This window comes from Myotis lucifugus, unplaced genomic scaffold, assembly GCF_000147115.1.
Source record: "Myotis lucifugus unplaced genomic scaffold, Myoluc2.0 scaffold_8, whole genome shotgun sequence".
In the NCBI taxonomy this organism is placed as follows: domain Eukaryota; kingdom Metazoa; phylum Chordata; class Mammalia; order Chiroptera; family Vespertilionidae; genus Myotis; species Myotis lucifugus.
Window position 1 is genome coordinate 6,002,867 of NW_005871056.1, and position 13,910 is coordinate 6,016,776.

The window sequence follows — 13,910 nt, forward strand, 5'->3', positions numbered from 1 at the left end:
CCTGGGTTTAGGTGGTCTTTCCTGGAAGTGAGGACTTCATTGGTGTCTGGTTTGTTCCTTTTCAGGACAACAAAGCAGATGCTGTGACATTGGATGCAGGTTTGGTGTTTGACGCGGGCCGAGCCCCCTTCAACCTGAAACCTGTAGTGGCAGAGTACTACGGGTCAAAAGAGAGTGAGTTCTCCCTGGGGACCCGGGAGAAAGTTTGTGGCTGTTGTTCTCTCCTGATAGACCCTTATTCTCTCCCGGTAGACTCTTGTCTTATTTAGGCAGGTAATGGAGGAATGAGTGGGCAATGTGGTGCCCTATAAGCCCCCACAGGCAGAACTCAAGGTCTCTGTGGCTCTGGGCTGGCTGAGGACTGGTGCTGCTGGCACTGACCTCCTGGGCCAGGAAATGTGCTCCCTGGAGAAATAGAGCAGGCAGTGTATAGCCTGACCTGAGTCATTAGAGTTTAGAGCTATATAGAGAGTCCTCCAAGAACCACAGGTGCCTCACTCAGAGGAGAGACCACACTGGAGCACACACTCTGAGAGTAACCTGACTATCTCTGGGCCTGTGTCCCTAGGTCCCAGGAAATACTTAGAGGGAGTCAGGAATGTGACCTCTGGTTTCCAGGTAGGCTTGGGTTGATAGATGTAGGCAGACAACCTGCAGGGCCAGGGTAGGAAAAATCATGTGCCTGTGGCCTTCTGGCCAGTGTTTGCCGGGAGGGTTATACGAATGTCCCCTCTCTGGTCCTTTTCTTCCCTGCAAACCTAGGGAAGTTACTCTGATCTCTCCTTCTTCAGGACCCAACCCAACATAAGTGTGGCTTGTGGGTTCCCCTTCCCTAGTCAGGAGCCCAGCAGTGATGAGCAATGTTTCCCTGAGGCCCAGGTTGTGGGTCTTCCATTCACATGTCTCTTTGTAGATCCACAAACCAGCTATTATGCCGTGGCCGTGGTGAAGAAGGGCAGTGGCTTCCAGCTGAATGAGCTTCGAGGCAAGAAGTCCTGCCACACAGGCCTTGGCAGGTCCGCTGGGTGGAACATCCCCATGGGCACACTCTATTCTGAATTGCCTGAGCCACAGGAATCTCTTCAGAAAGGTAAGCAGGCAGGAGGTTGTGTGCCCTCGGGCAGACATCCCTTCTTTAGGTGCCATACAGGCCACCCTGAGGTCACTCAGACATGATCAGGTGGTCATGTGTGATGATTCTTGGGGTGGAGGTGAGAGGTTAACCAGCTTTAAACTGGTTGGGTCTGCAACACTGGCAGCCCTTGGGAGGGTTCGGCTGAGTCTTCTCTTCTCTGAGCTCCTGATACCTCAGTAGAGGCTGCCTGGAGGAGTGGGCAGGGAAGGGCATCAGGCCAGACAGAGGGTTCAGGCAGGACCAAGGTCAGTGGGGCCTATTGCCCACTTCCCTGGGGTGCCTTCCTTTCTGTGTTTCCCCTCCTGCTGGAGCATTCTCTGGTGGCCATCTGCTGGCCATGAGCCTGGCATGCACCTGTCCAGGTGCATCTGTCATCTCCTGGGCATGACTTCCAGGGAAGACTTCTCTCTGAAGACTTCGTTCCAGTGTGACGAGGCAGGGAGGAGGCTTGCCAGTGACCTAAGACAGGCCTTGGTTGGTGGCAGGCATAGGCCTGGTCCTTGGGGAGGGCGGTGGGAGAATAGTTGTTAACATGTCCCTTTTTGGAAACCTTGATCTTGACGAATGAACACACATATGGGCAAGCTGGGCCTGGTATGCTGGTTTTGTTCTGGTCACTCTCTGTTCATGCATGAGCCTGGGCTGGGACCTATAATTGTCTTTGGCCAGGCTGGTTCATGCCCTGTGTTTCACATCTGTGTTGAGCAGCAGCGTCCAATTTCTTCGCGGCCAGCTGTGTCCCCGGTGCGGATGGGACAGCCTTCCCCAAACTGTGTCAGCTGTGTGCTGGGAAAGGGAAAGACAAGTGTGCCTCCTCCCACCATGAACCGTACTCTGGATACTCGGGTGCCTTCAAGTGAGTGAGACTTGCTGCTGCTCCATGGCAGCCAAAGTGTTCAATGTCCTCAGGCTGGGAAACCCTCTCTGGCCCATAGCATAGCCCAGCCTGCAGCAAGAGTGTTCAGGTGGCCTAACCCCCCAGCTGGGACTCCCTAGACTAGGCCAGCACATGCTCCCTTCATGTTTCATTGATAAGGAAGCCGCTTTCCTTGGGACTCTTCTGTCTTCCCAGAGGCCTTGAATCTGGCAAGTGTGTCCTCTCACTGTACTGGGCAGAGCCTGAGGGGACAGGAACATCCTAGTGTCCGGGACATTTTCCCGTGACTGGCTCTGTTTTCTACTGCAGCAGTGTCACTTGCTCAATGTACTGGCCTCTCTCCTGCCTCCCCTCATGGCCTCTGTGCAGACAGACAGTTCACATGGCTCATTTCTTGCTGCTTCTTTTCCCTTGGTTTTATAGCAAGCTAAGGGTACTTTTCTCCCTCAGGAGATGCTATGCCTTTATCTTCCATTTCAGAAGTTTGAAAAACATTCTCTGTACTAAAATATCTTCAATGCCTTTTTGCTGCTTTGGGGCACCTGGTTAGGGACGTCTAGTTCCTGTGAGCTCCCCTCTCACACATCGGTGGCACCCTAGATAACATAACCCCATGGTGCTTCCTCTGCTGTTGGTCTGCACAGAGGTCTCCACCAGGCTCTCCCCTTGTCCCAGGCTGGACAGGTGATCAGACCCTCAAGCCAGGAGAAGGGTCTATCCTGCAGAAACCCTCCTAATGTGTTTCTTCTCACAGGTGTTTAATGGATGGTGCTGGGGAAGTGGCCTTTGTCAAACACTTGACGGTATTGGGTAAGTGATAGAAAACTTTGCAGATCCCCTCCAAGCGGTGGGCCTTCTCTTTTTCCTGTCTCCCTTTTCATGCTCAGTAGTCAGACTTGAGCATAGTGTGTTCCTCCTTTATCACTGCTTGCGTTTCTACATGTTCAGAGATATGTGCCTGTGGGGTCCCCACCTGGACTCCTGGGCCTTTTTCCATCATTCAGTATCCTGGATACGGGGCCCTTTCCTTCTGTTAAATGTTGCCATAGCAAAGGATTGGGGACACGTCTGGCCAACCGTGGCCTGTAGTTGGCTACTAAGATGAGACCCAATGTGAGACATGGGGCAGTTAACCCTGCACTGGGTATCAGAAAATTCCTCTCCTGTAACTGGCTGTGGGATCGTGAGCAAGTCAGTTTCTCTGTGTTCTTTAGCCCTCAGTGTTAGCTCCAGGCTTCTCAGCTCACACATTTTATGATGCAGTGGGATTGCATGGGAGGGGAAGGGGGACCAAAAGCTCATGGCTTTTCGTGCAGTAGGTTCATCTGGGCTTTCCTCCCTCAGAGGACCTTCCACACCAGGCTGACAGGGACCAGTATGAGCTCCTCTGCAGGGACAACACCCGGAAGCCAGTAGACAAATATGAGGAGTGCCACCTGGCCGCTGTCCCTTCCCATGCCGTTGTGGCCCGAAGTGTAGGTGGCAAGGAGGACTTGATCTGGGAGCTTCTCAACCAGGCCCAGGTACCAAATCCATTGTTCTCTCTCCTTAGTGGTCCTTGCTTGGATGTGGGGCATTTTCCTTCATTTCCTTAATGCCACTGCAGACCCTTCTGTTTTTAGGACACAGTGGGGATTATGCTACACACCATCCACTTATCTAAAAGTGCTCAGCAGGGACTCCTCTCAGAGTAGTATGGAACCTAGTCCTGCATTATCATCTACCAGACTCCTACATTTTGGACCAGTGACATGAAGATGCTCCTAACTGCTCTATTACATTTCTTTCCAGCTAAATCAGGCTTTTAGGACAAGGGCAAACATCCCTGCCCTCATAAGGCCTTCCACGAACTCCCCAGAATGAAATGGTCTCTTTCTTGATGTCCCTCAACCTGACTGCAAGGGAGTTGCTTGCACCACTAGCTTTACATCCCTAGGGCAGCAGAATGCCAGAAATCAGCCAACTGTCTATCATCCAGCCCTCCTATCCATCCATCAAGAGTTTAAGTGACAATCACATAGTGTCAGCCTCTGACAGAGATACTGTTCTTGCACTCAGTGAGCCATCAACCCAGCCAGGGAGACAAGCACAGAAACACATTCAGGGAAATAAGATGTGGCATATCCCCCAGAAGGCTGTAAGTGGAAAAGGTGATGGGTAGGAAAGAGCAGGCCTGACTGCCCTGGCATTTGAAAATTTCCAGGTTTAATTTAATTTTCTGGGATTTTGGTTTTCTTAGTCCCATTTCACAACTTACTTTGTCACTGTAGCCATTCACTGCTGTTTTACCATAAATAGGAACATTATGGCAGAGGTACATCTGGAGACTTCCAGCTCTTCAGCTCCTCCCAGGGGAAGGACCTGTTGTTTAAGGACTCTACCCAAGGGTTTTTAAAGATTCCCCCTAAGATGGACTCCTGGATGTACCTGGGATATGAGTATGCCTCTGCAATTAAGAATCTGAAGGAAAAGACACGTAAGTACTTGGGAAGGACCATGTGACCTTAGGAGCTTGGAAACCTGATGAGGGCAGGGACCAGTGACAGAGTCTGTTCAGGTACTGAACACCTGCCCTGATGTTCCTTTATCTGCCCTACCTGTTGGATAGATGTTAAATGGCATTCATCATCATGAGATAAGCCTGGGCGTCACCAAAGGAAATTCATGCGTAAAATGACATTATTTCCCTTGTATAAATCAGGGCTGCCCCAACCACTTTGTGAAGTCAATTAGCCTGGCACAAAGTAAGTCAAAGAGAATGAAATTAATTTCCTACCTATAAGCCAGTACAATGGTCAACATGTGGCCTAGTGAGCCTGAAATTCTAGACAGGTCCATCCTGTTTCTAAATTTTCTTAGGTCACTGGAGGTTTGTTTGGTCATTCGTTCATTCAGCAGAGAATTATTGGTTACCTGGCCATAGATTGTGCTAGGTGCTGGTATATAATGGTGAGACAAACATATTAGATTTTGCTATCATGAAGTTTTCTCACCAGTAGAGAAGACAAATGTTCAATGGATAATCATTCTATTGAATGATCAATTAAAATGGAGAGATTTACTCAGAAGAAGGGAAAAAACCAACACAGAACAAAATACCATGGTCCTATGAGACCATGAAAACAAACACAGGTCCTGGAGTTGAGATAAGGCTTCCCTGAGGAAGTGGCTCCTGAGCTGAGTCTGATGCTTAAGTGCGTGTCCATTTATTCAGCAGACATTTATCGCGCTGACCACAAGCCAGGCACTGTCCTGAACAATGAGGGTGTAGTGGAGAAAAGACAGGCATGGCCCTTGCCTGGCAGAGCTTATCTTCTTCTACAGCAGTGGTTCCCAACCTTTTTTCGGTCATGCCCTACCTAAGCATCTCTAAAATCCTGATGCCCCCCCGCCCCCCCCCGCCCCCCCCGTGACATATAATTCTTATTATTCAAAAAGTGAACTCCTATTCATATGGAGAAAGACGAAAAGGCCATTAACTTGTCTAAACAAGCTTCCAAAGAACATGATATCATGAAAGAGAAAAATGAAAGGACAGTTGAAATACTGAAAAAGAAATCACTAAAAAATTGTTAAAAAAATAATAATATGAAGTAATATGAAAAAATAGAAAATAAAGTTTCAAAACATATAATAGAGAACTGAAATGCATAAATATGTCACAATATATATTAATACACTGTATATGAGGCCCCTAGAACCATAAGAAATGCAAAAAATTCACTGTTAACAACTCATTCTCGAATTGCTCCCTTAAAAATTAAATTGCCCCCCACCCTGTGGGGTGTGTACCCTACGTTGGGAACCACTGTTCTACAGGGAACAGACAATAAACAATGAACAAATAAATAAGAACAGCTCAAGTGGTTAAGTGTTATTTCAAAAAGAGGAAAAAAAACTAGCCTGAAGTAATAGAAGGCCCGGCATTTCAGAGGATGATTGGCTTCTCAGAAGAAATAAATTTAAACTAAGTCTAAATGATAAGTCAATCAAGAGATTGCTATTGCCTTTGCTTTCTAAGATAATTCCTTGAATGGGATCTGTTTGGGCAAATCCCAGCATTTTCATGAGGACAGTTAGTAGCATTCAAACTAGCAGGCAGCTCCTGGTACCGCATCTGAAACCCCATTCTCTTTCTTATGTCCTAGGCCCAGATGCCTCAGCGGCTAGATGCAATACTGTGAAGTGGTGTGCAATAGGCCACCAGGAGAGGCTCAAGTGTGATGAGTGGAGTATAAACAGTAAAGGGAAAATCGAGTGTGAATCAGCAGAGACCACTGAAGACTGTATTGCCAAGATCATGGTATGTCATTCCTGCTTCCACAGGGCAGTGCCCTTGCCACTGCTGCCTACCTGTCCTAAGTATTCCTGGGAGTGATATGAAAACCCAGGAATAATCAGGTATGTGGGCAGCTAATTCACTAGGCAAAAAGAGTTAGAACCTTTCCCTCACTGAGGGAGCCCAGCCCCACAGAAGCTTCAGCTTTTTTGAGCTTGCGGACTGATGGGCTCCTTAGAGCTGGGCTCCACTCATCTGTCTTGCAAAGGAGAATCCTTGGTGTCAGAAAGATGTTGTGGGAATGTCTCTGAGACAGTGTGTCCTATTAGAGGACCAGCAGACTGAATGTGGGTCTTTGCTCCTGTAGAAACTAAGCAAGGCACCCAGAACTGATCATCAGTTCAAGGTGGTTTGGGTGAAAATGAGAGTATTTGTTATTTTCTGTGCTGGGTGTACCTGGCTGATCCTTTGGGGGTCCAGAACTAGCAACAGCTGTCTCCTTGGTATTTGATGACCCGAACTGGGAAGCCTGCTTCAAGGAAACACCTGGAAGGGCAGACAGGACAGGAAATGGCCTCCTTATATCTGCTCTGTTGTGCTGTGTCTTTGCAGAAAGGAGAAGCTGATGCCATGAGCTTGGATGGAGGCTTCATCTATATTGCGGGCAAGTGTGGATTGGTGCCTGTCCTGGCAGAGAACTACAGTAAGTGGAAGGGGCGCCCCTCAGTGTTGTATTTCTTCTAGGCCACGAAAAAAGGAGATGGGAAAATCATAGCCTGATTCTTACTACAATGGCCATAAAAGATCTTGCTTACTGAGCATCTCCCACTTCCCAGGCTCTGGGCTCCCTCATCTCTAATCCCCACAGCTAACTCGAAGGATAGTTCTTCTATCATACCTTCCACCAGGGGAAATGGAGGCTTTGCATTGCAAAGTTCCAGCTAAAAGAGAACCTACTGCAGAGAACAGTTGGGATTCTCAACTGAGATTCCTGGCAGGTCTTCTTGCTTGCAAAACTCACACTTCTCCTATTGCTCTGGTGCAGAGATTCAAGTATAACTGGCAGGGACCACTGTGGCCACAGGACAGAGAGCAGGAAACTTGAAATTCATAATTTTGGGCTAAATTCCATTGGCCAGTGAGTAAAAGTGAATTTGCACAATCAAAAGAGCTTGGGCTTTTTGGGAATTGGTGATATATAGTTTTTATGGCTCTTTTTATTCTGATCTGCAACATGGGGAAGGCATGATTTCCAATCTATAAATGAGTATTTAATAAATTCTTCATTTTCTCTTCTCCAGAAACTACCAGTAATTGCAAGAAAACAGTAGAAAAAGGTGAGTTGGTATTGGTAACCTGAGTTTAAGATAAATTCCATTGCTTTTGGGAAAGAGGAAGGTAAATTTAAATTCAAATCACAAGTAGATAAGGCAACAGAAGAGATCAATTTTTAGGATGCAAAAGAATCACGGAAAGATAGTAAATGGTAATGATGGTTCCTCTTTTACACTTGCCATTACTTACACAAAGAATTTCTAATTGAATCTTATAAGGTAGGTCTCCTCATCCTCTAAAGATGTTTAAGAGGCTGAGAGAGTTTATAAGTTGTCTAGGCTCCTATATCCTGTAAGCACATCCACACCCTCCTCACCACTTCTGACTGCCTTGCATTACATTAGGCATGCAGTTCCAGATGAGAGTACCAACCAAGGAGCCTTGTATATTTGTGTCTGGCAGGGCTGGGGAGAAAGGCTCACACGGACAGATGTCTAAGAGGATAAAATTCCCCAGTCTTCCAGCCAGGGCTGAGCTGAGAAACCCAGGCCAACCTGGCTCTTGCCCAGGGTTCTGGCTAAGGTGGATCTGGAATGATGGGGTGGGAGCAAGTCAGGAAGTCTTACACCCTGGTAAGCACTGGGCCCCAGAACCTCTATGCACAGGCCTCTCCAGGTCATTTTCCAGCTACTAGTGTGCAATTCTGTCCTTGTGACTTTCCCAGATTACAACCTCCCATTACTCTAGGAGCCAAGCTCAGTAGGAGAATACAGAAAGGCCTATTCTTATTCCATGGATAATATAACTGCTCTGTTTTCTGTTGTAAACAAATTACTGAGTTAAAATAGACAGTTGAAATCACAGGTTGATGTTCCATCCCCAGTATTAAGAATCAGCAACTATTTGCTGCTAAAAATGGTAGCTGACTTGATTTTGACAGTTTCCACTTCACATATTTTAGTGTAAATCTGTGTTCTCTTTATCACAAAATATCTGGCCAGAATATTCCCTGCAGTTTATTGGCCATATACAATATTTCCTGATAATTGCTAGTACACTATGTACTCTTCAGTATTCATTCCTCTGACATTCCACAGTGGAGGGTGAGTTGCTGATTTATAACTTCAGTAGCTTTGTGCATTTGGGTAAGAGTCATACACCAGCCATTGCTCTATGATAATATATTCTTACTATTTTGATTTTTTAGTTCAGATTAATCTCCACCTGAAAGAATGACTTGTGTTCACCCCACTGTTATTGGGAAGGGCTCCTTCAGAGACAGTAGGAATAATTCAGAATAATTTTGCTTCCATAAGGAGATGGCAGGCTTTGACTGCTGACAGACACTCTGAAGGGCCTAGAGGTGTTAATACATCATTTTTTTGGCGTATCTCTCATAGGATATTTGGCTGTGGCTGTGGTTAAGTCATCGTCACCAGAAGACCTCACATGGAACACTCTACAAGGCAAGAAGTCCTGTCACACTGCAGTGGATAGAACTGCTGGCTGGAATATCCCCATGGGCCTGCTCTACAGCAAGATCAATCACTGTGAATTTGGTGAGTGAATCCTGGGAGGTCACTGTAGTCAGGACTAGCCAGAAAGAGGTGTACTGGGAAGAGAATGTTATGGTACAAAATGCTGCTGTGGCCCTGGTTCTATAGTAGTTAAAATTTGCTTAAAGTGAACCTTAAGGAAATACCTAAAAGGGATGGTAGGTCTGGGGTGATGAATCAGAATGGTTCTTTTTGGTTGCACATAATGGCTTACCTTTCTCTCTTATGAAAAAGAGGAGAGGTGAGCAGTCCATGCTGATATGATCCTTAGAAATCCAGGCTCCCTCTCTCTTTTGCTTCACCATTCTGAGCATGAGGCCTCTGTCTTCAAGGTCATTCATAATTACTGTCACATCCATAATCCAGGAAACCTCAAGGAGCAAGGGCAACTTAAAGTGAATATTAAGTGAATATACTGTATATGAGGCCCCTAGAACCATAAGAAATGTAAAAAATTCACTGTTAATAACTCATTCTCAAGTTGCCCCCTTAAAAATCAAATTGCCCATGCATGCATGCATAGGACATCCTGCTGTTAACATATTAAAGAAGCCATCCAGGAAATCTAACCCAATCATTTCAAATAACTTCTCATTGCTCAGAATTTAGGCACATAATCCACTTAGCTGTAAAAGACACTGGAAAATGTCATCTTTTATTTGGGCATGTTTCTGTCCAAATAAAACCAGAACTTTGTTTAAAAAAATTAAAAATAGAATTACCATATGATCCAGCAATTCTACTTCTGGGTATTTGTTAAATGGGAAAAACACTAATTCAAAAAGATATATGCACTCCCATGTTTACTGTAGCATTATTTACAACTAGTGGCCCAGTACAGGAATTCGTGCACATTAAAAGGAAATTAATTAGAGGAAATATTTTAATATCACTATTCGCCCTTTTTCTATAATAGAAGTTTCAAGGAAATTCACGATAGACAATGACAGATCGAAATACACGTGTGCGATTGACGCCAGTGAGAGCTTTATATGTATCGCACATGCACAAGTCAACTTAGCCTTTTATAGATATAGAATAAACTTGCTTAATTAGACCTGCTTTCTAATTTAGCTAAACTTTTTCCAGCCCAGTGAAACACCCCAACTTCTCTTTCAGGTAATTGTCAGCAACACAGCAGTAAATATCAACACGAAGCAGATTATTATTGTAGATCACACAGGGAGAACAAAGGGTAAAATATTTAACTGCAGCAGTGTTTGTCTATATTCTGCACAGTGAGAAAACCTGAAGTCATTTTCAAGATCTACCATTTCTTACTTCTTTTTAGTCGGGTCAAGCTTCTAAGCTTTCTAAATCTCCATTTTCTGGTTAATGAAAATAAAATAGGATTCTACTGAGTCTCCTATCTACCTACTCCAGGACTTCTGTGAGGATCAAATGAGATGAGGCACTGCAAAACGCTTCACAGACATTTGGTTAAAGTGTAAATGTTTCCACCTGGCTATAAAGCAAGTCAGGTTTCTGGGCTGAAGAAACTGTAAGGAGGCTAGTCGCTAGGGAGAGGAAGCTGGGCATTGCTACATGATGTCATTATTGGTGCGCACAGACACCGTTTTCGGGCTGGGCTGGGATGTCGGCTGCATTTCGCACCATGGGGTCTTAGCAGCATTGGCTGCAATTTGGTGGGGTGTTGCTCCCAGGTGGTGGCAGGGCCTCTGTCCCACTTGGAGGAAGCTGACTGCTGGTTTGTCAGCGCCAGGTCCATGGTGCCGTTTATTTTTTATTTTTTTAAATTTTGTTTTATTGCTTAAAGTATTACAAAGAGTGTTACATATGTCTCCTTTTTTCCCCCCCCTTGACTTTCCCCCCGGCCTCCCCTACCCGCAGTGTCTTGTGTCCATTGGTATGCTTATATGCATGCATACAAGTCCTTCGGTTGATCTAATGTCGTTTATTTTTAAATGGCAGCTCCTGCGTTGAGTGCCTGCCCCCTGGTGGTCAGTGCACATCATAGTGACCGGTCAGACGGGAGGAGAGACACTTAGCATATTAGCCTTTTATATATATAGAAGAAGATAGCCAAGACATGGAAACAATTTAAATGTCCATCAGTAGATGAATGGATGCCGAAACCGGTTTGGCTCAGTGGATAGAGCGTCAGCCTGCGGACTGAAAGGTCCCAGGTTCGATTCCGGTCAAGGGCATGTACCTGGGTTGCGGGCACATCCCCAGTGGGAGATGTGCGGGAGGCAGCTGATCGATGTTTCTCTCTCATCGATGTATCTAACTCTCTATCTCTCTCCCTTCCTCTCTGTAAAAAATAAAATATATTTAAAAAAATAGATGAATGGATAACGAAAATGTCACACACACACACACACAGGAATATTATTCAGCCATAAAAAATAAGGAAATCTTGCCATTTGCAACAAGATGGGTGGACCCTGAGGGCATTATAGTAAGTGAAATAGGTCAGACAGAGAAAGATAAATATCGTATAATTTTACTAATATGTGGACTCTAAAAAAAAAAAAAGGAAACCAAACCAAGCTCATAGATACAGAGAACACACTGATGGTTGCTAGAGGCCAGGGGTGGGTTTGGACAACATGGGTGAAGCGGATCAAAAGGTACAAACTTCGAGTTATAAAATAAATAAGTCATGGGGATGTGCTGTACAGCATGGTGACTAAAGTTAATAATGCTGTGTTGCATATTTAAAAGTTGCTAATAGAGATTTTAAATTTCTCATCACAAGAAAAACAGTTTTATAACTGTATGATGGCAGATGTTAACTAGACTTATTGTGGTGATCATTTCACAATATATTCACAATCATTATTTGTATACCTGAAACATAATGTTAAATGTCAATTGTATATCAAAAATGATTAATGGAGAAAAATATTGAAAAAAACTAGATCTTTGTTACTAAGCAACAAGGGGAAATAGCTATAGGGTCAACAGCTATAATCCCTGCCTTAGGGCTTTCTGGGCAATGTGAGTGTGTGAGATCCTTAGGTCTCACAAGTGACTGCCTGATTCCCAGGACTCTTCCAAGGGATGGAAATCAGTATATTCTCTGTCTACTGAATATCCTCCAGTATGAGCTTAGTTTTCTAATAGTTCCTAAATGTTTTCTTTCTTTTTTTTTAATAATATAATCTTTGGGTTATGTTTATTTGATAGTCTAAGTTAAATTTCAAGACTTTAACCAAGAGATAGCTTTGGGACATTTCAAGGGCCCTGGAATTATTCAAGGATTTAGTCTCTCTTCTTAAAGGAAATATTATTGAACTAAATTAGGCTGATATAATATACTTGAAATCATGTGGAAAGCCTTGTCAAATAAAAAAATTAGTAACTGTGTTCTATTTATATACATATATTTTAAATGTTATAAAATTTTCAGCCTCTAAGCTTGGCAGGACAAGTTTGCTGTATACGTCTTAAGCAAAGCCAGAATATTCAGCAGAATTTCAAAACAGGAGCATAAATAATGCCACAGACTCCCACCCAGCCTGCTCTACAGATTGGCTGGGGGGTGGGGCAGCATCTGTACTTCATAGGTCAAATGTATAAGTTGGCTTACTTTGCTTTTTAAATAAAGATGCCTACTTTAATTACTTAATAAGTTAGCTTTTCTCAATATAATCAAGGTCTCATATAAACTCATTTATATGAGAAGCCAATATATATATTTTTTTAAATGTGCTCTATATACTTTTTCTTTAATCTGGTAAGTCCAGGACATTTCAAATTACATTTACTCAACAAGGTACCAAGTACTAGAGCCCGATGTCTGCAAAGGATACACATCTTTCATTTGCTCGATGGTTGGCGCTCGAATAATATCATTGATTCCAATGATGTTACCATGTCTGAAGCCCAGTAGGATTTTTATCTCCCTCAGGGTTCTCTGGCAGTAGGTCTGGTGCTCAAAAGGACTGATGTTCTTGATAGCTACTCGAACTTTGTTGACATTATCATAAGCAGAGCTTTTTCTTCTTCTTCCTCTTCTTAAAGGATACCTTTCAGCATTTCATATAATACTGGTTTAGTGGTGATGAACCCCTTTAGCTTTTCCTTATCTGTGAAGCTCTTTATCTGACCTTCAATTCTGAATGATAGCTTTGCTGGATAAAGTAATCTTGGTTGTAGGTTCTTGGTATTCATCACTTTGAATATTTCTTGCCACTCCCTTCTGGCCTGCAAAGTTTCTGTTGAGAAATCAGCTGACAGTCTTATGGGTACTCCCTTGTAGGTAATTGACTGTCTTTCTCTTGCTGCTTTTAAGATTCTCTCTTTGTCTTTTGCTCTTGGCATTTTAATTATGATGTGTCTTGGTGTGGTCCTCTTTGCATTCCTTTTGTTTGGGGTTCTCTGTGCTTCCTGGACTTGTAAGTCTATTTCTTTCACCAGGTAGGGGAAGTTTTCTGTCATTACTTCTTCAAATAGGTTTTCAATATCTTGCTCTCTCTCTTCTTCTGGCACCCCTATAATTCGGATGTTGGTACGCTTGAAGTTGTCCCAGAGGCTCCTTACATTATCTTCGTATTTTTGGATTCTTTTTTCATTTTGCTTTTCTGGTTGGGTGTTTTTTGCTTCTTCATATTTCAAATCTTTGACCTGATTCTTGCGATCCTCTGGTCTGCTGTTGGGAGTCTGTATAATATTCTTTATTTCAGTCAGTGTATGCTTAATTTCTAGTTGGTCCTTTATCACAACGTCAAGGGTCTCACTAGATTTCTTGAGGGTCTCATTAAGTTTATTGGCGGTTTCTAGAACTTCTTGAAAACCTTCAAAGTGTGGTATTGAACTCTA

The 13,910-nt window shown here is 44.0% G+C and overlaps 1 protein-coding gene across 4 annotated transcripts in view; it reads left to right on the forward strand.

Moving 5' to 3' along the window:
• The window catches only part of TF (transferrin), a 79,729-nt gene that overhangs the window by 53,762 nt on the left and 12,057 nt on the right, over positions 1-13,910 (forward strand). For all 4 annotated transcript variants that reach the window (XM_023749540.1, XM_006083709.3, XM_023749541.1 and 1 more), the window contains exons 3-12: positions 66-174; positions 914-1,090; positions 1,844-1,991; positions 2,767-2,822; positions 3,357-3,535; positions 4,311-4,488; positions 6,161-6,315; positions 6,904-6,994; positions 7,593-7,628; positions 8,967-9,125. In XM_023749540.1, coding sequence (XP_023605308.1) covers positions 66-174; positions 914-1,090; positions 1,844-1,991; positions 2,767-2,822; positions 3,357-3,535; positions 4,311-4,488; positions 6,161-6,315; positions 6,904-6,994; positions 7,593-7,628; positions 8,967-9,125 — 1,288 coding nt within the window. The remainder of the gene's footprint in view (positions 1-65; positions 175-913; positions 1,091-1,843; positions 1,992-2,766; positions 2,823-3,356; positions 3,536-4,310; positions 4,489-6,160; positions 6,316-6,903; positions 6,995-7,592; positions 7,629-8,966; positions 9,126-13,910) is intronic.